General features: G+C 39.5%; 3 protein-coding genes across 10 annotated transcripts in view; 1 reads left to right on the top strand and 2 right to left on the bottom strand.

Annotated features, from left to right (window-relative positions):
* surf4l (surfeit 4, like) overlaps positions 1 to 965 on the bottom strand; it is an 8405-nt gene extending 7440 nt beyond the window's left edge. Inside the window, exon 1 of the mRNA XM_044334413.1 lies at positions 749 to 965. Within this exon, the coding sequence (XP_044190348.1) occupies positions 749 to 796 (48 nt within the window). The 5' untranslated portion in view covers positions 797 to 965. The remainder of the gene's footprint in view (positions 1 to 748) is intronic.
* A 1884-nt stretch (positions 966 to 2849) lies between these two features.
* On the bottom strand, positions 2850 to 13446 carry ciz1b (cdkn1a interacting zinc finger protein 1b). Of its 3 annotated transcripts, none has more exons than XM_044334240.1 (14): positions 13345 to 13446; positions 11695 to 11774; positions 11537 to 11612; positions 11291 to 11445; positions 10370 to 10455; positions 9887 to 9951; positions 9605 to 9745; positions 9124 to 9218; positions 8541 to 8634; positions 5962 to 6066; positions 5181 to 5354; positions 4143 to 4197; positions 3674 to 3795; positions 2850 to 3366 (listed from the first exon to the last, which is right to left on the bottom strand). In XM_044334240.1, the coding sequence occupies exons 2-14, from the start codon at positions 11721 to 11723 to the stop codon at positions 3301 to 3303; spliced, it is 1263 nt and encodes a 420-aa protein (XP_044190175.1). In that variant the 5' UTR covers positions 11724 to 11774; positions 13345 to 13446; the 3' UTR covers positions 2850 to 3300. The 3 variants fall into 3 exon arrangements, with proteins under 3 accessions (XP_044190175.1, XP_044190193.1, XP_044190184.1); XM_044334258.1 differs by having other exon boundaries at positions 9605 to 9739; XM_044334249.1 differs by having other exon boundaries at positions 11291 to 11442.
* A 6080-nt stretch (positions 13447 to 19526) lies between these two features.
* grin1b (glutamate receptor, ionotropic, N-methyl D-aspartate 1b) overlaps positions 19527 to 27500 on the top strand; it is a 68120-nt gene continuing 60146 nt past the window's right edge. For all 6 annotated transcript variants that reach the window (XM_044333887.1, XM_044333862.1, XM_044333870.1 and 3 more), the window contains exons 1-2: positions 19527 to 20090; positions 24139 to 24395. In XM_044333887.1, the coding sequence (XP_044189822.1) occupies position 20090; positions 24139 to 24395 (258 nt within the window). In that variant the 5' untranslated portion in view covers positions 19527 to 20089. The remainder of the gene's footprint in view (positions 20091 to 24138; positions 24396 to 27500) is intronic.

Genomic DNA, 27500 nt, shown 5'->3' with positions numbered 1-27500 from the left:
GACCGTGGAGCCGCTGAACATGATGAAGACCCCCCCCCCTCCTCCTCCTCCTCCTTTCGGCATACGTGTAACTGACCGTGTCTTGTTTCACTATTATTTACAAATCCAGATGTTACTCTCAGCTCTCCTCCTTTACTACAGATGTTTTAGCGGCGAACAGTGAATCAAACTCGACGCGAAGTTTTTCTTCTTCTTTACTTTTTAATCTCTAAATCAAGTAGAAACCGAACGTTTCCGTTTTCCACCAGGCTGATGACGCTGCACCAGACTCCGTTCAGATATTAGTCATTTTAAGGGTTTTTTGTGTTTCTCGGCCAAAGATCTCAGCTGAGAGCAAATGACTGAAGGCCTAAAGCGTTTATTAGGAGCCGCCCTTCACTTCGGCTCGCAGCTGAAACTCACTACAAACTGTTACGGAACTATTACAGTAAACTTTTTTTAATTGCACAACGAGTTTTCCTGTTACATCAACCAAACCGACACTGTATGAAGAAGTCTGCGGCTTTGCCTAAAAGTTAAGAAAAGTTTATCTTTACTGGAGCAAAGTGGTGTTTGGGTGAAACATCTGGAAGCCGAATTAAACACTGATTTACGAGAAGTGTGTAAAGTGTAAAAAGAAAAGCTGCTTAAAACCAGCTGATTTTAAACGCAGCGGAAAACCTCCGGGAAAACAGCTGTGTGTCTGCCGGAGTCGCAGCCTGTCCGTGGCCGGCTCAGGGTGTGTGTTTCCCGGTGGAGAGCAGCTCACCTGGTCCGCGACGTCCTCCGCTTGGCTCATCAGGTCTCCGTGTCCCATCTCTGCCGCCGCTGTTCAGGCACTTCCGTGCAGGAGAAACGGTTCCCAGCTCAGGTGGTGGAAAGTCCGGTGTGAAGAGTCCCGGGTCCGGCCCGCTGTCACTGATGCTCCGCCGCTTGCTGCTGCAGCCTCCTCTCTCCGACCCACAATCCTCTGCGCCGAGCGGGAGCGCGCCCCCTGTGGACGCGGCCGGGAAACACATGCCACGTGGACTGAGTGTGTGTCTGCAGTAAATACACACAGATGTGTTTATTAAAGAGTCTAAATCAAGTTTAACATTGTAATTATTGTCTTATTATACGTGTTTTATTATTTAAACAGTGACGAGAGTCAGAAATCTGAGTTATTATATTGTGTGTAAAAGATAATTTACTATAAATTCATATTTAACCTTTAATTAATGATACATAATAATTACCAACTGCTATTATTTACTATTTATAACACTCAAGAACTTATTAATAAATCTTCTTTAGATTGAAGCTACAAAAAGGCAAATTAAATGTTTCAGTAGAATAAAGTGAAACCAGTTCAATATTTTAACAACAGTAATTATTAAGCTGCAAACTGACAGAACTTTATTGATCCTGAATCAGTAATAAAGGGTTCAACGTTATCACTCTGAGTTATTAGTAAAAGTTCAAGTCTGCAGCTTTCAGGACGTTTCTTGTTTAAAGTTAATAACACAGTATAACCTCGTTATAGGCAGACATGTTTATTAATGTACAACAATTACAACTTTTATATTATTACAGATGTTTCACTCTATTATCTGTTTATACAGCAGCATCATTGATTATCATTAGTGATTAATCAATTAGTTTTGTCTTTAGTGTCAGAAAATGTTGATCAATGTTTCCTAAAGACGACGTCATCAAATGTTTGTTGTTTTATCTTCAGTTTATTGTCATAAAGACAAACGAAACCAGAAAATATTCACATTTAAGAATCTGAATCAGAGAATTTGGACTCAAAACGATGAATCGATGATCAAAATAATGGTGGAAACTAATCAATAGTTTATTGTTGCTGCTCTACTTGATTATTTCTACTTTATGCAAATTAAAACTTTCTTCTTCACTACATTTATTTGCCGCTCAGTTACTTATAAAATCATGTGATCATTGTATGTTCAAATGATCTGTTACACACACACACACACATATATATATATGTGTGTGTGTGTGTGTGTAAAGCTGTACTATATATATACATTACGTATATATTGCAGTACTGTTACTACACAGAAGTTTATAAATGATCTCATATTGACAAACTACAACATTAAAACACTCGTCCATATACAGCATTCATTAGTCATATATTTAATATAATAATAAACGTTTTCAGACTGTGGTATTTGTGGTATTTATACTTTTACTTCAGTGATGATCTGAATATTTCTTCCACCACAGGAAGAGTTTCAGTTGTTGACATTAATAAACAAATATCTGCTTATAAATACATTATAATGTACATTTATTAACTCTTTATAGACTGATTATTAATAATAAACAGGAAGACTGACAGTAAAGTGTTACATTAAAAACTAATTACTGCCTGAAAGGATCCAAACACATCTGGAAGTATTACAGCACACTTCATATAAAACAAATACATCCAATAATACATCCGATCCAACTGACTGATGGAGAAACATTGTTTTATTGTTTCAGTCTTAGTGAGGAACTGAACATGTGCAGCACAGTTTATGACTTTAAATAACAGTTTAAAAATATTTTACAGGACAAACATAGAAATATGTGATCAGAACGATCAGCTGGTTCAGAGTCTCGTCTGATGTCATTCTGACATTAAACTGGTTGTTTTGTAAAAAGAAAAGTGAACATAAAGTTTCTTCTTGTGACAAAATGATCTCGACTAGAATCACCGACTGTTCTGATGACTGAAGAATCATTTTGAGACATTTTTTAAGAACAAAATGTCCAAATTCTCTGATTCTGCTTCTTCAATGTGAATATTTAGTCTCTGTGACAGTAAACTGACAAAACAAGACGTTTGATGACGTCGTCTTTAGGAAACATTGATCCACATTTGACCAAACAACTAATCAATTAATTGAGGAAATAATCCACAAAATAATCAAAAATGAAAATAATCGTTGAAGCCAAAATCTGGACTGAAACGTCCAGAACATCTGAACCACCAGGAGACGACTGCAGTTCCTCTGAACGTCCACCAGAGGTCAGTGACACACAGCTGACCTTTACAAACATCATCCAGATATCATCCAATCACAACACACACACACACACACACACACACACACACACACACACACACACACACACACACACACACACACACACACACACACACACACAAAAACACACACGCACGCACGCACACACACCTGTTTACTGCTGCCAGTCTCTGATCAGTTTAACTATAAAAACTGTATTTTGTGCTTCAGAAACATCAGGATGACGTCATCAGCTGTCCATCACCTGGACACACAGGTGCATTGTGGGATACAGAGCAGGTCAGGTGTCCTCGCTCCTCTCCGCCGCGTCACTGTCAGACTGTCTCATCTGCTGCTGTCCCACACTCTGAAACAACAACACACACAATCAGCTGTTTTACCTGTGTGTGTGTGTGTGTGTGTGTGTGTGTGTGTGTGTGTGTGTGTGTGTGTGTGTGTGTGTTACCTGCAGGTTGAGGTAGTGTGTGTGTGTGTGTGTGTGTGTGTTACCTGCAGGTTGAGGTAGTGTGTGTGTGTGTGTGTGTGTGTGTGTGTGTGTGTGTGTGTTACCTGCAGGTTGAGGTAGTGTGTGTGTGTCCTGCAGTGTGTGTGTGTGTGTGTGTGTGTGTTACCTGCAGGTTGAGGTAGTGTGTGTGTGTGTGTGTGTGTGTTACCTGCAGGTTGAGGTAGTGTGTGTGTGTCCTGCAGTGTGTGTGTCGTGCTGTCGTCTCTCTGTGGAAGAACTTGTTGCAGAGTCGACACAGGAAGCCAGAAACAGGAACCACAAAACTACTTCCTGTAGAGACGAAGAGACACAAGTTTCATCCAAACATTTAAAACGTAACATCTGCTGCAGAAGAAGAAGAAGAGACGACGTCATTAAAACAGTCGAAGCTCAAACGATGGAAAACATGATGGAAACATGACGCGTCTGTTAGTTTCATGATGTGAGGAAGGTTACAGCCTCCTCATCATCGCTCCACACAGAGGTTTGAAAATGTCAGGAGTCAGTTTTAAATCTTCCTGGTTGAATAAAAGTCAAACGATAAAATAAAACAGATGTTGAGATCAGACAGCAGACGTCCACACGGAGGCGATGCAGCGCCATCAGTCACTGTTACCACGGCAACCACAGGAACGTACCATATATGGTGCCGGGGTCGTATTCCTCGCCGCGTGTTTCCTGTTTGTCGGCCGCCTGCGACACACAGTCAACAACAACAATCTGTTTATAAAACATCATTTTCAGTCGGGTTGTTGACGTGTTTTTAAAGCAGCAGTACGGAAGCTCGACTCTGCCAGTAAAACAAAACAAAAGGAACAAAAGTCATTATAAAAATGTTTTCATAATTTTACTTTTTTTAACTCATAATCTTGACTTTTACAATAATAATCATTTTTCATAATTTTCAGGTTTTCGTCTCAATTTAGATTTTTTTCATATTTTCCAAAATTTTCTCATAGTTTTCACAAATTTTCACTCAGAAATTAAAAAGTGAAAATCATGAAAAAAAGTTTATGTTTATGTTATGAGACAAAAAGTAAAAATTGAGGTAAAAATTAAATTATAAGATGAAGACTAACAATTATGGAAAAGTCAAGATTATGAGAAAAAAAATCTGAATCATGAGATAAAAAGTGAAAATTATGATAAAAGTGAAAACTATGAAAAATTCAAAATTATGACATAAAAAGGAAAAAATATGAAAAAAGTCAAGATTATGAGAAAAAAATCTAAATTATGAGAAAAAAATACAAATTGTAAGAAAACTTTGAAAACATGAAAAAAAAAATTAAAATCGAAGTGAAGTGAAAATTATCTAAAAAAAAAAAATCAAGATTATGGAAAAAAAGTAAAAATGATGAAAAAGTCAACATTTTTATTATGTCTTTCTTTCCTTTTTGTTTTTTTTTACTGGCACAGACGAACTTCCAAAATTCAAAATTTTCATTTTTTTCTCATCATTTTTTTCATAATTTTGACTTTCCTTAATTTTCACTTTTTCTCATTATTTATTATAATTATTATTATTTTTATGTCATAATATTTTTTTTCATAATTTAGACTTTTTTCTTGTAATTTTTAAAATTAATTTAGTTTTTTTTTATCATGACTACTTTTATTCTTTTTTTTCTTTCACTGGCAGACATGAGCTTCCATAACACACAGTCTGTCTGTACCTCTGACATTTTCTGCTCTGCTTCCTCTCCTACATCTTCCTCTTCATCATCGCCTATTTCTATTTCCTCCTCCTCTTCCTCCTCCTCCTCCTCCTCCTCCTCCTCCTCTTCCTGGAAGCAGCCGACAGCGTCCACAGTGATCAGCTCCTCCTCCTGCGCCTCCTCCAGGTGCACCTGGGAGGAGACAGACAGTGAATCAAACGCACCCCTCCGCTCTCAGGTTTGTTCTGGTTCAGTCATTACAGACGTTACAGAGACGTGAAAACGTGGCTGCTTTCAGTAAAGCGACTAAACGGTGACACAAATGTTTTTGGTCGTTTTGATCGTATCAACATGTGAAACCTGCTCGTTCGATACAGAAGCCTGATGCTGACAAAATAATATCTGTTCAGTGTCTCGTTGTAACAAGACAGCATCATATTTTACTGCAAAAGTTTTGTTAAAACGAAAAAGTTTTAACATAAAAACAGATGTTTTGTCATAACTTCTTGTTAAAATTTGGTTGTTTTCTCATTATAACAAAGATGTTTTCTAATTATAACTTCTGTTATAACTAGAAAAGTATTTTGTAATATGAGATACATTTTCTAGTTATAGCTAGAATTTCTTTTTCCATTATAACATAATGGAATATGTATATAATTATAAAGATGTTTTCTCGTTATAATGAGAAACTTTCTTCCATTAAAACGAGAAAGTTTCCGTGTTAAAACAAAGATATTTTGTCAGTATCAGTAGGAACATTTGAGGCATATTTTAGTCTGGACTGTCTCCTGCTGACCTGCTGCTTATGTTCTGAAGACTTCATGTGCTCCACGAACTTCCTGGGAGTCCTGAAGTGACGTTTACACACCGGACAGAAAGGACGAGACATCTGCTTACACATCTGGAGACACACAAACAAACACACAGAAAAGGAATAAAACTGAATTAATCTGCTGTTTCAGTCCAGATGTGGCATCTATAGTATCTCCAGTACCTACAGTGTCTCCAGTACCTACAGTGTCTCCAGTATCTCCAGTATCTCCAGTATCTACAGTATCTACAGTGTTTTCAGTATCTACAGTGTCTACAGTATCTCCAGTGTCTCCAGTATCTACAGTGTCTACAGCATCTAGAGCGTCTACAGTGTTTTCAGTATCTACAGTGTCTACAGTGTCTACAGTATCTCCAGTATCTACAGTATCTACAGTATCTCCAGTGTCTACAGTATCTCCAGTGTCTCCAGTATCTACAGTGTCTACAGCATCTAGAGCGTCTACAGTGTTTTCAGTATCTACAGTGTCTCCAGTGTCTCCAGTATCTACAGTGTCTCCAGTATCTACAGTGTCTCCAGTGTCTCCAGTGTCACCAGTGTCTCCAGTATCTACAGTATCTCCAGTATCTACAGTGTCTACAGTGTTTTCAGTATCTCCAGTGTCTACAGTGTCTACAGTATCTCCAGTGTCTACAGTGTCTACAGTGTCTCCAGTATCTACAGTGTCTACAGTGTTTTCAGTATCTCCAGTGTCTACAGTGTCTACAGTATCTCCAGTGTCTACAGTGTCTCCAGTGTCTATAGTGTCTACAGTGTCTACAGTATCTACAGTGTCTACAGTGTTTTCAGTATCTCCAGTGTCTACAGTGTCTACAGTGTCTACAGTGTCTACAGTATCTACAGTGTCTACAGTGTCTCCAGTATCTACAGTGTCTACAGTGTTTTCAGTATCTCCAGTATCTCCAGTGTCTACAGTATCTACAGTGTCTACAGTGTCTACAGTGTCTACAGTGTCTACAGTGTCTACAGTATCTCCAGTGTCTACAGTGTCTCCAGTGTCTACAGTATCTACAGTGTCTACAGTGTCTACAGTATCTCCAGTGTCTACAGTATCTCCAGTGTCTACAGTGTCTACAGTGTCTACAGTATCTACAGTGTCTACAGTATCTCCAGTATCTCCAGTGTCTACAGTGTCTACAGTGTCTACAGTATCTCCAGTGTCTACAGTGTCTACAGTATCTCCAGTGTCTACAGTGTCTACAGTGTCTACAGTGTCTACAGTATCTCCAGTGTCTACAGTGTCTACAGTATCTCCAGTGTCTACAGTATCTCCAGTGTCTACAGTGTCTACAGTGTCTACAGTATCTACAGTGTCTACAGTGTCTCCAGTATCTACAGTATCTCCAGTGTCTACAGTATCTACAGTGTCTACAGTGTCTCCAGTATCTACAGTATCTACAGTGTCTACAGTGTCTCCAGTATCTACAGTATCTACAGTGTCTACAGTGTCTACAGTGTCTACAGTATCTACAGTGTCTACAGTGTTTTCAGTATCTACAGTGCCTACAGTATCTCCAGTGTCTACAGTGTCTACAGTGTCTACAGTATCTACAGTGTTTTCAGTATCTACAGTGTCTACAGTGTCTACAGTATCTCCAGTGTCTACAGTGTCTACAGTGTCTACAGTATCTACAGTGTCTACAGTATCTCCAGTGTCTACAGTGTCTACAGTGTCTACAGTATCTACAGTGTCTACAGTGTTTTCAGTATCTACAGTGTCTACAGTATCTCCAGTGTCTACAGTATCTACAGTGTCTACAGTGTCTCCAGTATCTACAGTGTCTACAGTGTTTTCAGTATCTACAGTGTCTACAGTATCTCCAGTGTCTACAGTGTCTACAGTGTCTACAGTATCTCCAGTGTCTACAGTATCTACAGTGTCTACAGTGTCTCCAGTGTCTACAGTATCTATAGTGTCTACAGTGTCTCCAGTATCTACAGTGTCTACAGTATCTCCAGTGTCTACAGTGTCTACAGTATCTCCAGTGTCTACAGTGTCTACAGTGTCTACAGTATCTACAGTGTCTACAGTATCTCCAGTATCTCCAGTGTCTACAGTATCTCCAGTGTCTACAGTATCTCCAGTGTCTACAGTGTCTACAGTGTCTACAGTATCTCCAGTGTCTCCAGTGTCTACAGTGTCTACAGTGTCTCCAGTATCTCCAGTGTCTACAGTGTCTACAGTGTCTACAGTATCTACAGTGTCTACAGTGTCTACAGTGTTTTCAGTATCTACAGTGTCTACAGTATCTCCAGTGTCTACAGTGTCTACAGTATCTACAGTGTCTACAGTGTTTTCAGTATCTACAGTGTCTACAGTGTCTCCAGTGTCTACAGTGTCTACAGTGTCTCCAGTGTCTCCAGTGTCTACAGTATCTCCAGTGTCTACAGTGTCTACAGTGTCTACAGTATCTCCAGTGTCTACAGTGTCTACAGTGTCTACAGTGTCTACAGTATCTCCAGTGTCTACAGTGTCTCCAGTATCTACAGTGTCTCCAGTGTCTACAGTGTCTACAGTGTTTTCAGTATCTACGTGTTTCCACCTTGTGTTGTTCAGTCCGTCGATGGATGATGACATCACTGCTGAAGTGAGTCTGACAGGTGTCGCACCAGCGCTGTGCGTCAGGCCGACGCCCCCTGCAGGACAAACAGACGACAGTCAGGATGAAGAGATCGGCCTCGTCTTTAAAGTAGAAACATGTTGCAGGAAGAAGTTAACCATCACACATCACACTTATAATGTCAAGCAAAGAGAAAATGATCAGATAAAAAGTCTAATTTATGACATTTTAACAAATTGAAATGATGAGTATTTTCTTGAGGGTCTAAGATAGTTAGATAATAATGACACCTGGTTCATAATAAAGTGCTGCTTTCCATGTCTGAACATCACATTAAAGGACCAGTCTGTAGAATTTAATGGAATCTAGCAGAACAGACTCAGCAGGAATGGAATAAAATATTCATAATTATGTTTTAATTAGTGTTTAATCAGCTGAAAATAAGAATCATTGTGTTTTTTTGGGCTCTGTGTGTGTTTATATGTGTGTGTCTGTGTGTTTATATGTGTGTGTGTGTGTGTGTGTGTGTGTGTGTGTGTGTGTATGTGTGTGTGTGTGTTCTTACCTGCTCTGCAGTGTGTGTGTGTTCAGGCTGATGGAGTGTGTGATCTCTTTCAGTTTCCTCAGGTGTTCTGATCCCGACATGTGTTCCTGAAATACCTGAACACGAACACACACACACACACACACACACACACTTAAACCTGTACACCTGTGAGGACCCTGACCGTCTCCGCCTGGTATCATCATGTGATCTGGATCATGATGCAGCTGTTAATAACATCTGTACAGTTTGGACATTTCACACCAGCAGGTTGAAAGGTCATGTGACTCCACACCTCTTCCTCCTGCTATCTCAAGCTCCCCTTCAAAATAAAAGCTACAGACAAGTCCTTCCACTGCAAAATAAAAACTTACAAAATAAAACCCCATAAGCTGATCTGATGTGTTTCATCAAATTAATGTCAAAGAAGAAAGAAACAGAAGCCAGAGCTCAGACTAACACATTCAATACGTTACTGGATCAGTTTCTGGATGTTTCTCACCTGCAGAGAGCGACAGGTGAGGTTACAGACGTGACAGTGGAGTCCACCCGTCTGTCTGTCTGCCGTCCTGTCTGTCGGTCCAAACTCTCGGCTCTCGCTGCTCTGCTGGATGGTGACCTTCAGTGACCCCACGCTCTGCAGCTGACACACACACACACACACACACACACACACACACACACACACACACACACACACACACACACACACATTAACACATTAACATCGCAGTCATAAACTGAGTTAAAATGTGATGTTTTGTTGGTCAGTAGATGATCTCACCTCAGCTGCTCTGCTGTCCTCACTGAGCTCTGCTGCCCCCTGCTGGTCAGGAGGAGGGACGCCATCTTACAACACACACACACACACACACACACACCCGCATCATCATCATCATCATCATCATCATCATCATCATCAACACAAGCTATAATCCAATTAGGAGGTTTTGTTCACAGATCAAAGATCTTCAGTTTACTGTCACAGAGACGAATGAAACCAGAAAATATTCACATTTAAGAAGCTGAAATCAGAGAATTTGCACTTTTTTTCTTAAAAAAAATTACTCAAAACGATTAATAGATTATCACAATATCTGGTGATTAATTATCTGTTGATTGACTCATTGACTAATCTCTGCGGATCTAAAACTAATCCGTCAGATAAACTGATCACACACACACACACACACACACACACACACACACACACACACACACACACACACACACACACACACACACACACACACACACACACACACACCTGCTGTGGAACCGCTCTCACTTCCTGGTTGACCACATGACGCCGGGAGCTTCTCTCTATTGGTCGGAGTCGCAGCTTCTTCAGCTCTGATGGAAACAGATTCAGCAAACGATCACACACCTCGCTCGTCTGTCTCCACGGTAACAACAAACACACGGACGACCGTTAACGTTTCTAAACGAATCAGAACAGAATGAACACGGGTTCCTTCATGTTATATTCATCTCCAGGAAGTCTTAATTTATAGGACTCATTATATTAAGGTTCATACGTAGCTGTTAATAACTGATGGAAAATATTCAGTTTCAAACAATGTATCAGCATATTAACTTTCTGTGAAGGTTTATGTCATTTAGAAATAATAAGAAAGGAAATAATGTTATTATAGAGTTTTAAAGAAACTTCCTCATATTCTAATAATAACTACACACTGAGAACTGATTATTATCTGTTAAAGTAACTGTTAAGAGTCAACGACGTATGAACCCAGATATCACCAGTCAGCACTTATCAATTAAACCAGTTAAACCAGTTGTTCCTGTTTTTTCTCATAATTTGTACCAAACTGCGTCTCAATCTCTGTAAAATGAAAAACCTGAAAATTACATCATCATCATCATCATCATCATCATCATCATCATCACATCCTGGTTCAACTCCAACATCTCTGTCCAGAATAAATCTAATCTATCGGCTCGTTAACTGGCCAATAAATAACGATCTAAACTCAGTTATCAGACGTCTGAAGGAAAACGATCCCAGTCGGCTGCTTCGCTTCCACCGACACAAACATCTACAACAACAGTCAACTCTTATTGTAGGAACATGTGATGAACATGTTTCAGTCTGAGATGAGCCTGTTAAATAAACGTCACAGTTAACGACATGACAACTCAAAGGTCAAAGGTCAGACTGACTGACCCATCCACTCTCGCCCTCTTTGACTCCGCCTCTCCTGAACCTCCGTCCGACCCCGGGTCTCCACGCTGGCTCCGCCCATCGTCACCTCTGTCTTCTTCTGTGGTGGAGGAGCTGCAGCCTGTCCCTGACCCCGCCCACTTCCTGCCTGAAACCTGCTGAAGAAAAAAAACAAACAAACAAACAAACAGTTAAACGGATCAACGACGGCAGACGAGCTGCACAAAGTTTGTTTTTTTTTTCACCCACCTGGTGAGTCAGAGGCGGCCGCCGCTGCACACGACCGACGGGGAATCGAACCCGCGCAGCTGCAGGTAGAAAACACCTGGAGAGACGCGACATCAACAACCTCCTGCTGGTGAATCAACAGTAGAAACCAGTAACCAGCTGTAAAAACCAGTTCTTACCTGTCTGTCCTCAGCTGCTGCTTCACCATAATGAAGGCTGCACCAGCTGACCTTTGACCTTCCTGCACCAACACTCTAATCTGTAGTCATGGAAAAAAGTTCTCATTAAAAGAAAAAACTACATCAGAAACCCTTTAAAAGTTCTAGTGAAAGTGATAAATGAGTATCAAGTACTGTGTTTAAGTACAGTTTAGAGGTACTTGTACTTTACTTGAGTATTTCCATGTGATGCTACTTTCTACATCTCAGAGGGAAATATTGTACTTTCTACTCCACTACATTTATTTGACAGCTTTAGTTACTTTTCAGATGAAGATTTGACACAATGGATAATATAACAAGCTTTTAAAATACAACACATTGTTAAAGATGAAACCAGTGGTTTCCAACCTTTTTGTCTTTTGACGTCTTACAAAAAGCAGTGTGTAGTCGGGGTCACATTTCACATGTCTATGAGTTGTTAACAGCTCCACCAAATAGTGATTTTTCCCTCTAAACTTCTCACATGCTTTCATTTCAATAAATGTTCAAATGATCCAATATTTCAGCAAAAATCAAAGATTAGAGAAAAAGTCCAAAAACTGAAAACAGATTTGTGTATCAGAACTTTGTTTTTTCTTCTTTCCTCTCCCATTAATCATCTCACCACCCCTCAGATTTATCTGCTGACCCTTTGGAGGGGCCCGACCCCTAGGTTGGGAACCACTGGACTAAACTAGCTAACTGTATATAAAGTAGTGTAAACTAGCTCCACCTCCAGCAGCTACAACAGTAACATGCTGCTCTAACACTGATGCTTCACTATTAATAATCTAATGATGTCATATATAATAATATATCAGTCAGAGGGACCAAACCACTACTTTTACTGCAATACTTTAACTACATCAAGCTCATAATACTTATGTACTTTTACTGCAATACTTTAACTACATCAAGCTCATAATACTTATGTACTTTTACTGCAATACTTTAACTACATCAAGCTCATAATACTTATGTACTTTTACTGCAATACTTTAACTACATCAAGCTCATAATACTTATGTACTTTTACTGTAGTAGGATTTTTCTTGCAGGACTTTTCCTTGTAATTGAGTATTTTTACTTTGATGTATTGGTATTTTTACTGCACTAAAGTATCTGAGTACTTCTTCCATCACTAGTTAATGAACAACCACATATAAATTTTATCTTAAAAACCTGATTTCTACTCTCAGAACAACCAGCTACATTTATAAAGAACTCCATTGAAATATTGTTAAATTTTAACAGCGACTTCCTCGTTGGTTACTTTTGTCTTTGGTGAAATAAAACAAACTAATTTGAAGCTGCATATAAAACAAGACACACTTGCTGTTTGATAACTATGCCGAATTCAATATTAACATCCTCTGATTAGTAAAATATCTTAATAATTTTAATACAATAGATGTAACCGTTTTGACAAGCAAATAAACTTTTAATTCGCTTGTTTTCAATAGAGATCTATTACCTGACAAACGTTATGAGAATAAACTGTCTTCTCCAGACTAACAGAGACTGATTTAAGCGTTTTATCTCTCCTGGCTGTTTAGCAGAGCTGTTAGCGGACATGATATGTAATTAATGTTATGTAATTAAATTAAAATACAGCTTAAGTCTGCTCACCTTCTCCTCCAGCAGAAGCTAAAGCTAAAGCTAAGCTAAAGCTAAGCTAACTCTGCTGCATGTAAACACGGACTGACTCGCCGCTTGTCGCCCCCTGCTGGCCGGGAGGAAGAACGGCGGTCATCTGAGGAACAGCAGCCTCTCATTTTATTTATCTGTTTATTTATTTTAAAAAATATATACTATTTTCAAATAAACATTTACATATATAAAAAACAGACATTTACCCACATATACATGAATTTAAAGTAAAGCTGATTCATAAAGCTCCTAAAAACTCAAAACAAGATCAAAAGAATTACATCAAATAAAAATAATGAGGCTGGAAAAGTCACTTTAAACAGAAAAGTTAATGATCATCATGTATATATAAGTATTTACATATAAACTCATCATATAGCTGTACAGTAAATGTTGTGTCTACTGTGTTTGGAGAATTTTGTAATTTTTTTGGCCATTTAAAAAAATATATATATTATTAGTGTGATATGATATTTTATCTGAGCTAGCTGGTCAAGTTTCAGGTTAACAAAACTCTGACAACATTGTTTTATAGATCTTTTATTAAAACGTCTTTACATTTACTTTTATCAGTCGGTTCGACTCTTTTAATGTCAAAGTGAGTCGTATCTGTGTGACCTCCATAAAAACAGCTTTTAAATATAAATCCAGAGAAGAAGACGTCTCATTACATTCATTTCTTTCATTTATATCTGAACTGTTTTGACTTGTTTGTGCTTTTTATCTCTTATGTTTTCTATGTTTGGTGTCAATAAAGTTATTGAATTGACCTGAATGTATTATTAATGTATGAATAAACATTTCAACGTCAGCATAAAATCATCTGCATCTGTGCAAAACATGAAAATAATACATGTTAGTGAATAAATAATTAAATAAAACAAATTAAATAAAATAATAAAGTATAAAAAGAAACAGGTTTTAAACAAAAAAAAGCAGCAAAAATATTATTTTTTACTTCTTTAAATTTTAAAAGTGCTTCCAGAAGCTTTTACATTATTTACATTTACGTATAAAGAATTTAGCTGTTACATAATATTTCAATTCTTTGTTCTCAAAACGTCGTTTCAGTCGCACGTTTACATTTGAAACAGATTCTCTTCTTCTCTGAGTGTGTTTGTGTGTTAATGGACGACTCGAGGCTTCCTGTTTAACACAACAACAACAACAACAACAACTGAGCATAATTAAACAGACACACACACACACACACACACACACACACACACACACACACACACACACACACACACACAGTCATAATTAAACAGACGTGTGTGTTGAGGTTCAGAGCTGCTGCATCGTTCATTATTGAAACATTCAGAACCAAACAACTGACTGATAATAAACTTTATGTCTCTGTTGATAATGAGTCTGTTTATCTAAACTATAACTTACTTTTTCTCTATTTTCTAGATCATTAAGTTTTCTCCATTTTACTGCCAGAAATGCAAATATTACAGATGTTTACAAGCAACAAAAAAAACCTCCGTTCATGATGTTTTTAAGGAGTTTATCTTCACTGGAGTCCATCTTTGTAGTAAAGTGTCTCACATGTTTCATCACATCGTGTTTATACAGTTTATTCTCATCATGAGATATATCGTTGGTTTGTGTTGATGAGGATCTGGATCCATGACCTCCTCTCTGATGCTCTGCTGGCGTCATTTTTTAATTTTTTAATTTTTAATTTGTTTGTTTATTTAACAGGGACAGTGTACATTAATAAACATCGCTGTAAATGCTCCTGTAGTCCCTGGACAAGTTACTGAGGTCATTTATAATCATACGGAACAATTAATAAAATAAAGAAAGAAGAACATATATAATATTAATAAAAAAAACATCATTCAGGACGTCCTTAAAACATGCAACACAGAGACTCATGATACAAGATACAAAAGACAATAAATACATGAAGATATTAAAGTTAATTGAGCTGCGTTGATAGACACTAACTAGAACATGTCTGTAAAATACATCAATTCATCTGACACAATAAAAGAAAAACCACAATCAGACATGAAGGCAGACTGCTAGTAGCAAGATTCCTCCCAGTAGTGACTGTTGACGCCGTCATGGCAACCAGCACAGATCTCCTCCCACATCTGGTCCTTGATAATCATCTTCATCAAATCACTCCGTAACCGTTCATATAAACAGGAGATATGATTTTTGCTCTAATAGACTCATCAAACACTGTTTCCACAGTCGTCATGGTTCTTGTGACCGTTTCCTTGTTTGTACGATGTTTTACACGCTGGATTCATAAACATCTGTAGAGTCTCTGGACGGCAGCGTCAAGTCGCTCATTTCCTTCAAACAACTGGTTGATAACAATAAAAACTTTTTCTGTCCACCTTTTAAACACACAACATGTCATTTCAATCAAAACAATAACAACAGACGGAGTGTGATGACGGTGTGAAGCAGCAAGGCATCATGGGAGTTGTCGTCTTCGTTGTTAAACAACCAGCTTCACTAGGATAGGATTACTGCAGTGTTCATCATTCAGGATGTTTTTACTCTCCAGAACAAACAGACCCGGAGATTACAGGTAAAAACACTAATTAAAGCTGTTTCACCTAAAAAATCAATATTTCTCCGACGATGTTTGGTGACCACCGGACTTCCTGGAGGGGCTGTTAGCCGAGCTGCTGCTAACGTTTGTCCAGTTTATTTCTCTGATAACTTAAGATCCAGACGTCCAATGACTAAAATCCTTCTTCCGGCTAAAAGATATAGTTAAAAACCACCTAAATTTATCATGAAAATGTGTCTTAAAACTGAATAAAAGTCCATTTATAACAGTTTGTGTGGAACAACCACAACGCCGATGTATTATCTTGTATGTGTGTAAGTTACTCTTTGGTAGACGCCATTGTAGCGGACAAACACAGCGCCGCCGTATGCATCTGGTGCGTGTTTACTCTTTGGTAGAGGAGGTATGACGTCATCGACAGGCGACCAAATGAAACGGTCCGTTACTTTGATTAAATTACAGATTTCTCTGAGTTTGAATGTAAGAACACAACTCAACAACATATATAACACAGGTCTAGTTGTTTTTAGACATTTTAATGTGGAATAATTACATATTATAGTTTTAAATCCAGGATGGACAGTGGAGTCTCTAGACCTTGATCCCCAACATGATCATTGGTTGGTGTGTTGGGTTTTTATTAATAATTGATTACATTGGTTGATGCTGTATTTGTGGTTTATCTTGGTTTACAGGTTCAGCTCATGTTGGACGTAGATCAACATCATTAGATCCTGTAATAAATGATTTGTGCTTACAGGAGACGCTGACTGTCAGCAGTATTTATGTATTTATTGGGATCATGTACAGAGTTTATCTTATAGCTCATTTTCATCTGCAGTCACTTACAGTTAAAACATATAAAAGCACAATAACAAACAGTAACACAGCAGCACAATGTCAACTAGATATTAATAATGTCAACTTGTCAGTTCAAAGCATTGATGAGATGAGATGTAGAGTCAGTGGTTGCAGCTGAGAAGCTTCTAGGAGATGTTTTAACGTGGTTTTGAACTCTTCATATCATCAGGTACGTTCATTGAGTCCAGGACGTTCTGGAGGATCTAATAGAACTTTACTGAGCGAGTGAAACACAAAGTCACATAGAGGAAAACAAACCGTTTAATATTTTATAAAGTGAAGCACGTTTCATATGAATCCATCTGAGAGTGGATGAGCCTCACAGAGACGTAACGCAGGTGGAACTAACAACAGCTGGTTCGCTGCATGTGTGTCAGCTGGAACTGAACTGATATCATGGACTGGTTTTTAGTGCCCGCCTACACAGATTACAGGACCAATCAGATTACAGGACCAATCAGATTACAAGACCAATCAGATTACAGGACCAGAGAACAGTGATGATTCGGGACGCCATCGCTGCAGAAACACACACAACACCAACAAAAAACGATGCACATGTGTCACAGTTTGCTTCATAGTCGTTGCTGTTGAAGAGTTTGAACATGTGGACTCAGTATTGATCGCTGCAGGGAACCAATCAGAAACAACTCTGCTCTCAGTTTGACTTTAAAGTTCATGTTAAACTGGTGCAAAGTGTCTCTGTAGCCCCGCCCCCTCTGATGAGACGCTCCCGGCTAATGTCAGACTGATGCTGTCCGACACATGTGACTGTACCACCAGCCACACACACACACACACACACACACACACACACACACACTCTGACACCGACCCCCCCCCAGGGGACAGAGCGGGTTATAAAGGCGTCCCAGCATGCATCACTCCGCTCGCCTTACAACACACTCAGCTGGAAACAGAAAGACCATCACTGTGTGTGTGTGTGTGTGTGTGTGTGTGTGTGTGTGTGTGTGTGTGTGTGTGTGTGTGTTGACTCACTGGCCTGGAAGCTGAAGGAAAGCCTCCCTCCATGATACTGAACACCAGAGAGATGAAACAGTGAAGTCATACGTGTCCTACTTCATGTTCACAGCTGAGATCACAGAACAGGACGAGATGGAGAAATCACAGCAGGAGACAAGCTAACGGAGGCTAACGGAGGCTAACGGAGGCTAATAAACAGCAGCTAACAGGCTAAATGTTATTAAACAGAGTTGCATCATATTCAGAGGCAAACTCACAACAACATGTTGTCAGTTTTATTTTATGGGGAATATTCTTCATCCACCAAAAGATTTATATTTCTGGACCTTTCACTGAGTTCAGCTCATTTCTTTATTCTCTTGCAAACATTAAAAATATATTTGAAGAAACCTTGTTGACTTTTTATGATTTATTATCAAGCACAGTCAAAGATCAACCTCCAACTTCACACGGCAACACAGTCTGAAGCTCTCTGATTGGACAATTTGTGCTGAAATCCAGTTTATCTGAGAACTGGACCCAGTTCAGAACCTGGACTGATGTAAACACAGTCTGCAGCTGTGTGTGTGTGTGTGTGTGTGTGTGTTTGTGTGTGTGTGTGTGTGTGTGTGTGTGTTAATTATAAGTTGTATCTGGTTGAAAAGATGGAGGAGAGGAGGGAGGGTGGAGATGCTTGTTTCCATGGCAACCGTGCATGCTTGCAGTGGATGAGGTGATGAATGTGATTCAAAACAACAGAAACAACCACAGAAGAAGAAAAAACAACGTCTGAAAAGATGAGGTCTTCTTCTTCTCCTGCTTTTATTAAACACACACACACACACACACACACACACACACACACACACAAACACATTTTCACACATCAGAGTTGTGATTCTTTCAGTCCTGAAAACAAATCAATACACAGATCAATAAAGTCTTATCTAAAGGACTTTATTTCTATATTGATCAATGTTATATTAATTTGTTTCAAACGTCTTCATAGATTTTATCCAGATAAGATATATTGAAATAAACCAGTAAAGATGTTGGTATCTCTCCCACTTTAGGAATAACATCATGTATCTTTATCAATCAGCCACATTGATCAACATTTTATATTATTTTGGAGACATGTGTTGTTACTGGAATACGTTCAATCCTCACATATATATTACAAATCTTTTAATGGTATTTGCTAAATTTTATGTTCATAAAAACAGATTTTCAGGTAAAAAAACAAACTTGTTTTCACAAAGAAGATCAAACAGGCTGCAAAAACTACTGATACCTGTTTGTGTTTGAAATCTTTGTAAGATGTTTTTGATATTCTACTGTCAGTATATATCATTACATATATGTATATTCATTCTGTAAATTAATCAAGTACAAATATTTAGTCCACTTAATAACATCAAAGGTCTTCCTTGCAGCTCATTACCAGAACATGATCACATGACTGACACTAATATACAGTGTAAACTCAGCAAATACTAATTACAGTTATAGTTATATCTCTAGTCTATCTACAAACTATTTTATTTTATTTCAAACTAAATGATATCAACCAGGTGTATGAATAATGTTGTTAATAATCTACAACATGACTGTAAATATGTATATATGTCACTGACTGACGTAATGAACATGATCATTATGCGTGTGAAGGTATTTTTCTGATCGTGAACGCGGCGGTTCATTAAATCACAAAACACAAGAGAGACTCGAGCACGCGCTCCAGCGGCCGCGCGCCTCCTCCTCTCCTCCTCCGTCAGTGTGCGCGGGAGCGAGCGTCAGGATCCAAGGACAGACCGCGGGCTCGCGAGCATCATCAGGTCATCACGAGCCTCCACCGACAGAAACAGCAGAATAAAAACAGAAGCTGGTGACATCAGAGGGAATCAAATAAAAACGATTTAATAATAATTTTTTGTCTGATTGATTTTCTTGGCGGTGAGTGAAGCGACATCATGAAGACGCGGTGAATCAACAGGACGAGGCGCGAGACCGGATCAACAATGTCAGCGGGTTTATCGATTAAACTGTGAATGAAAATCAACATTTCATCGACACAAATCGGGATTTAATCCTCCGGTGAAGCGGACAGACTGCTGGAATAAAACAAAACGTCACCGGAGATTTTCACCGCTTTAATATTTCATTCATCAATTAAAACAAAAGCTGAAAGAGACACGAGACACCGGGACCGAAACCCAGCTGACGGTACCGGGCTGACACCGGGAGCACCGGGAGGACCACCGACATTATAACAAACACACGGTGAAAATCAACAGGAGACGAGAATTCTGACCCGAGAAAACCGAGAACAGCAACAGGAGCAGAAGCAGCTGAAACAGTGAGTCAGACTTTATCACATCTATTAACGTGCTGTTTACTTTTATCTGCTGTCATTAATATAAAATTATTCATTCAGAAAATCATCATCATCTTCACCACTGCCTTCATCACATTATCATCCTCTTCATCGCGTTTTTTGTTTTTTTTTAAAAATGGATAAATGTAAGAAGCAATAAATACAAAATGTGCTCCAACAAGTCCTCCAAATTAAACGACCACATAGGTCGTTTGATCATGTGACTCCAGAACGACACATAGCAGCGTTTTCTAATCTGGCGTCTCTGTCAGCAGTGATCAGCAGGACGACATTATCCGTCTGTGTTTTATAAAACCGTCACACATCACTGTTAATCAATAATGATGTTTGATGATGGTTCAGGTCCGGTTAGGTTTAGGGAAAGATAACGGTTTGGATTAAAATGATCACCTCGTTAAGGTTAGAGAAACATGATTTGGGTTAAAGTTACTCCTTCCTTAGAGTTAGGCCACCTTCGTCGTCATGGCAACTGTAAACACCACAACAATCGTAACAGTTTTAAAAAATCTGCCCCGACTCGCGGTTGGAGACGGGAAACAAACGGCTTCAATTCCATTGAGTCCGCTTTTTTCAGGTGAGGATCTAACCAGCCGACCCACCAGATATGTGTCGCCTTACAGAGACGCCATCTGAACTGCGTCACTTCTCCGGGTCATAATTACTACGACCGCTAGATGGCGTCTGTCACTCAAACGTAACTGTGGGTTGTTTTTTGCGACTAACATTATGACTCATTGTGTCATTTTTCTCGGAGGACAGGCTCCAAAATATATAAATTCCCGCCTCTTCTTCACTTTACATTCAGGTTTTGACCATTTCCTGTCATTTCATCCTCTTGTTTGTTTTCCTCCTCCACCTTTCTTCTTCTGTTGCTCTCATTGAGTGTTTTGCACATTCTGCTCTGTATTCTGCTGCAGTAGTTTGATTTGTGACCAGAGGTGTGGACTGGAGTCACATGACCTGGACTTAAAACATGACTTGCAACTTGACTTTAACCCCAATGACTCGTGACTTCACTTGGACTTCAGTCTTTTGACTTGATGACTTGATATCGTCCCCCAAAATAAAAATGACCATGACTACACGACAGCCAATCAGGAGCCAGCAGACAAACTAGTGACGACTCATTTAGGACTTCAGTTTAGGACATGGTCTTGACTTGAGACGCAATGTGGGTTTTACCTGTTTGGACCTGGGACTGGACTTTGCACTTGGTCCTGACGAGTTGATCTTGATAAAGGACTAGTTGATCTTGACTGAGGACAAGTTGATCTTGATAAAGGACTAGTTGATCTTGACTGAGGACAAGTTGATCTTGATAAAGGACTAGTTGATCTTGACTGAGGACAAGTTGATCTTGATAAAGGACTAGTTGATCTTGACTGAGGACAAGTTGATCTTGATAAAGGACTAGTTGATCTTGACTAAGAACTAGTTGATCTTGATAAAGGACTAGTTTATCTTGATAAAGGACTAGTTGATCTTGATAAAGGACTAGTTGATCTTGACTGAGGACAAGTTGATCTTGATAAAGGACTAGTTGATCTTGATAAAGGACTAGTTGATCTTGACTAAGAACTAGTTTATCTTGATAAAGGACAAGTTGATCTTGATAAAGGACTAGTTGATCTTGATAAAGGACTAGTTGATCTTGATAAAGGACAGGTTGATCTTGATAAAGGACTAGTTGACCTTGACTGAGGACTAGTTGATCTTGATAAAGGACTAGTTGATCTTGATAAAGGACTAGTTGATCTTGATAAAGGACAAGTTGATCTTGATAAAGGACTAGTTGATCTTGATAAAGGACTAGTTGATCTTGATAAAGGACTAGTTGATCTTGACTAAGAACTAATTTATCTTGATAAAGGACTAGTGGATCTTGATAAAGGACTAGTTGATCTTGACTAAGAACTAGTTGATCTTGATAAAGGACTAGTTGATCTTGACTAAGGACTAGTTGATCTTGACTAAGAACTAGTTTATCTTGATAAAGGACTAGTTGATCTTGACTAAGAACTAGTTTATCTTGATAAAGGACTAGTTGACCTTGACTGAGGACTAGTTGATCTTGATAAAGGACAAGTTGATCTTGATAAAGGACTAGTTGATCTTGATAAAGGACAAGTTGATCTTGATAAAGGACTAGTTGATCTTGATAAAGGACTAGTTGATCTTGATAAAGGACAAGTTGATCTTGATAAAGGACTAGTTGACCTTGACTGAGGACTAGTTGATCTTGATAAAGGACAAGTTGATCTTGATAAAGGACAAGTTGATCTTGATAAAGGACTAGTTGATCTTGACTAAGAACTAGTTGATCTTGATAAAGGACTAGTTGATCTTGACTAAGAACTAGTTTATCTTGATAAAGGACTAGTTGATCTTGATAAAGGACAAGTTGATCTTGATAAAGGACTAGTTGATCTTGATAAAGGACAAGTTGATCTTGATAAAGGACTAGTTGATCTTGATAAAGGACTAGTTGATCTTGATAAAGGACAAGTTGATCTTGATAAAGGACTAGTTGACCTTGACTGAGGACTAGTTGATCTTGATAAAGGACAAGTTGATCTTGATAAAGGACTAGTTGACCTTGACTGAGGACTAGTTGATCTTGATAAAGGACGAGTTGATCTTGATAAAGGACAAGTTGATCTTGATAAAGGACGAGTTGATCTTGATAAAGGACTAGTTGATCTTGATAAAGGACAAGTTGATCTTGATAAAGGACTAGTTGACCTTGACTGAGGACTAGTTGATCTTGATAAAGGACGAGTTGATCTTGATAAAGGACAAGTTGATCTTGATAAAGGACGAGTTGATCTTGATAAAGGACGAGTTGATCTTGATAAAGGACGAGTTGATCTTGATAAAGGACTAGTTGATCTTGATAAAGGACAAGTTGATCTTGACTAAGAACTAATTGATCTTGATAAAGGACTAGTTGATCTTGACTAAGAACTAGTTTATCTTGATAAAGGACTAGTTGATCTTGACTGAGGACTTACCTGTGTAGACCTGGTCCTGACATATGACTTGATTTGAAACACATCAGTTATAAAATCATAACTCACCTCTCCTCTCCTCCTCTCCTCTCCTCTCCTCCTCTCCTCTCCTCCTCTCCTCTCCTCTCCTCTCCTCTCCTTTCCTCCTCTCTTCTCCTCCTCTCCTTTCCTCTCCTCTCTTCTCCTCTCCTCTCCTCTCCTCTCCTCTCCTCTCCTCTACTCCTCTCCTCTCCTCTCCTCTCCTCCTCTCCTCTCCTCTTCTCTCTTCTCCTCCTCTCCTCTCCTCTCCTCTCCTCTCCTCTCCTCTCCTCTCCTCTCCTCTCTTCTACTCCTCTCCTCTCCTCCTCTCCTCTCCTCCTTTCCTCTCCTCTCCTTTCCTCCTCTCTTCTCCTCCTCTCCTCTCCTCTCCTCTCTTCTCCTCCTCTCCTCTCCTCTCCTCTCCTCTCCTCTCCTCTCCTCTCCTCTCCTCTACTCCTCTCCTCTCCTCTTCTCTCTTCTCCTCCTCTCCTCTCCTCTCCTCTCCTCTCCTCTCTTCTCCTCCTCTCCTCTCCTCTCCTCTCCTCTCCTCTCCTCTCCTCTCCTCTCTTCTACTCCTCTCCTCTCCTCCTCTCCTCTCCTCCTCTCCTCTCCTCTCCTTTCCTCCTCTCTTCTCCTCCTCTCCTCTCCTCTCCTCTCTTCTCCTCCTCTCCTCTCCTCTCCTCTCCTCTCCTCTCCTCTCCTCTCCTCTACTCCTCTCCTCTCCTCTTCTCTCTTCTCCTCCTCTCCTCTCCTCTCCTCCTCTCCTCTCCTCTCCTTTCCTCCTCTCTTCTCCTCCTCTCCTCTCCTCTCCTCTCCTCTCTTCTCCTCCTCTCTTCTCCTCCTCTCCTCTCCTCTCCTCTCCTCTCCTCTACTCCTCTCCTCTCCTCTCCTCTCCTCTCCTCTCCTCTCCTCTACTCCTCTCCTCTCCTCTCCTCTCATCTTCTCTCTTCTCCTCCTCTCCTCTCCTCTCCTCTCCTCCTCAGTGGAGGTGCGTGGCGTGCTCCTGCTGGCGGCGTTGCAGTGCTGCTCGGTGGCTCTTGGTGGTTGTGAGCCTCGGCTGGTGAACATCGGCGCCGTGTTGAGTCAGAAGCGATATGAGCAGGTGTTTAAGGAGGCTGTGAGTCAGGCCAACACGCTGTACGGGAAAGACAAGTTCAAGATGAACGCCATCTCCGTCACGCACAAACCCAACGCCATCCAGATGGCTCTGTCTGTCTGCGAGGACCTCATCTCCAACCAGGTGAGGGATACAAGTCTTCAGCTCCTCACTATCTGTAACTGAAACACTTCCTCTGCTGTTGTCCAGAAACTATTAAAAACATGCCGCTGCACTGGGTGACATGTTCCTTCATCATTAAGAGTTTGGTCAGTTTGCTCAGAGAGTAGTTCTGTTTAAGGCAGACGCCACTGAGCATGTGCAGGAACATGGTTCTGTTTACAGCTTCGCTAACTTGTTATTACAACCTCTGACTTTGTGCCACATTAGATGCTACATTTCTCAAAGAACTTCAGTACAAAGTGAAGAGGTTGTGATATGCAGCACGACAAGCCAGCGTTGGTTTGATTTTATTTCAGATTCTTACCACAGCAAAATAAAGTAGTATCATCTGCAAAGAAAATACATTTTAATATTCTGAAAACATTATATATAATTTATGCACAACATAAACAATAATTGTGTTTTGGTTAAAGTTGGAGGAAACTTTAAAATAATATTCACAGCAGTTCAGATAAAATTTCACTCAGAAACTTCACTGCTGAGTCCAGCTGGTCATGTGATCACACAGGTCATAAACGAGACGTTTATTTTTGGAGGAGAAAACAGTAGCTTTTACCACAAAATGTGTTTTACATACTTACACCTTTGTTTGACCTGCTGTTCTTTCATGTAAACAATAGAAACTGATTCACCAAACTGTTTATCTTGTGATCTTTTATCTCCAAATGCTGCTTCTTACCTACTTGCTCTTGTGAGCTGTTCAGTCAAAAAGGGTCTAAAGAGTAAACATGTGATTAGTTTTATAATTAATCAGTCAATCATGAACCAGAAAATGCCGACATGTGATCATAGAGATGTAGAAACGCTGACAGGATGGAGCTTCAGATGATAGAAATAAAGTCACATCCAGACATTTCACAGACTTAAACCTCGAAGCTTTAAAGTGAACCAGCAGCCTGGTTGTGACCTTCAGCTCTGAGTCTGTGATTAAAGACAAATAAAAATAAATGGAGTACTGTCTGGAGGAGCAGCTGCGGCAGCAAACATCAGCTTGTTTGTCTCATGTTGTTTGTCTTCTTTAGTTTGTCCCATTTAGTCTGAGACATCTCGTGTGTCCGCGTCCAGCTGCTGCTCTCAGATCAGATTCATTAAACTTTATGTTTCATCTCATTACATGACAGAAACATGCAGAGAAGACTTTTTCAATTTTAAAAATGTTTAATCCTGTAAATCATTTAAATCTGGAAAGCACTTTCTGTTCATGCTTGAAAAGTGCCATATAAATAAAATTATTATTATTATTATAATTTGTAAAAACCGGTGATCAGTCAGCTCGTTGTTGCAAACGAGATTATCTCAGTTTGTGTCAAACATTGCACCACTTCATCTCAGAGTCATAACTCAGTAAAACCTGAACACACAGACATAAAACACATATTTTTATACTCAGTGTGACTTTTGCACAGAATCCGGTGACCACATGGGGAGCTGGACTGACACAAAACCTTCAGAACGTTCATGTAGAATTTCTCTGTTATTGCTGACAATCACAGTTCTGGTCACACGCAGCCACGAGTGAATCAAATCATTTTTTATCCCTCCTACCTGAACCTGACAGAGCACCTGATGATGTTCACCTGTTCTCACCGTCATCGATGAAACAGACGATCTGCCCGAACGCTGATAAATTAACAGTAATTAGTGATTTAATGCATAAAGCACTGGTAATGTTGGGAACCAGGGCCCAGTGAGAATGGAGAGGAGCAACCTTTTCACAATCCCACAAAGCAAACAAAGTCCCCCAAATAGAAGACAAAGAATAATAAGAGGAGCAACAAAATCCATCAAAACGCTGACACGCTCCTCTATACATCATATACAGATATTTACTGTGTAGTGAAAACCTGTTAAAATGTTTTCCTATAAGAATCTAAAACATATATAATACAACTCACACAGACCAGGATTACATCCTCTGAGCTGCTGGAAGCCTTCTGTTCTAAAACATCTGCAGGAAGTGCTGAGTTTTATTGATGGTGGATTAACAGCAATAAAAAAGCGGCCATGGAGAAATAAATCACTACTTCATGCTCTCAGTTGAACAGAATCCCCTTCATGCCATCCTCCAGCCCTGCGTTCACCCTCACTGTGGATCGATGGATTTAATAAGGTTTTAGTTTGATCTTGGACTCAGATATGATGATGTACTTTAAGCTCAACGCTGTCTTATCTCTGAGGTCCCTTAAACATATTCTATGAGACAACAGACTTTTAAAAAAAACATTCACGCTCCTGTAGATGTCATCCAGCTCATAAAACCTCAGCCTCTGGGTTCAGAGTTGCTGCAAACTGAAGTGAATCAAACAAGTTTTGGGTAAAAACTTGATTTCAGTCTTCATGTATCAGCACATCAAGAAGTCACTGATGTTCCAGGGAAATGTAAACTTCCAGCTGTCTATAAGACTCTATGTTCTACTACGTTCATATACGACTAAAATGCAACAGCACATACATTTAGCTAGAAATGTAATGCTGCTGAATCACATTTTCTCTCAACATAATGAGAAAATGTTGTTAATTAATGTAAACATAGCACAAAAAGTATGGAAATTTGTGTTTGGTAGATTATTTCTTTGTTGTAACAATGCTTCTTGGAAAGCCTGTTTATTTCCCATTTAAATGGTGCCACATTTGTAAGAAACATACATTTGTGGGTTGCGCCCATGAAAAATTGGCCAAATCTTCTCTGCCAATGCCAAACAGCTTATTCTGCCATTGACTCTTGTTTGGTGTTTGGTGGATTGGATGATTGAAGTTTGAGGACATATTGGCAATTTAACAATTGATTCATTTAACAAACAGGAGCCTCAGTAGCATGTGGAAGAACCATACACAGCCACAACAGCCTGGCACCTCCTCCTCATGCTGGTCACCAGTCTGGTCACACTCTGCTGTGGGATGGCATCCCATTCTTCAACCAGCAGTTGTCACAAGTCAGCCAACGTGGTTGTGTTGGTCACTCTGGCACGAACAGCACGCCCAAGCTGATCCCACAAGTGTTCAATGGTTTTGAGGTCAGGACTGCTGGCAGGCCGTTCCATCCTCTCCACTCCCAAATTCTGGAGG

Source organism: Thunnus albacares, chromosome 2 (assembly GCF_914725855.1).
Source record: "Thunnus albacares chromosome 2, fThuAlb1.1, whole genome shotgun sequence".
Taxonomy (NCBI): Eukaryota; Metazoa; Chordata; class Actinopteri; order Scombriformes; family Scombridae; genus Thunnus; species Thunnus albacares.
Note: the sequence above shows the minus strand (reverse complement) of the source record. Positions and strands in the feature narration are given on the sequence as shown.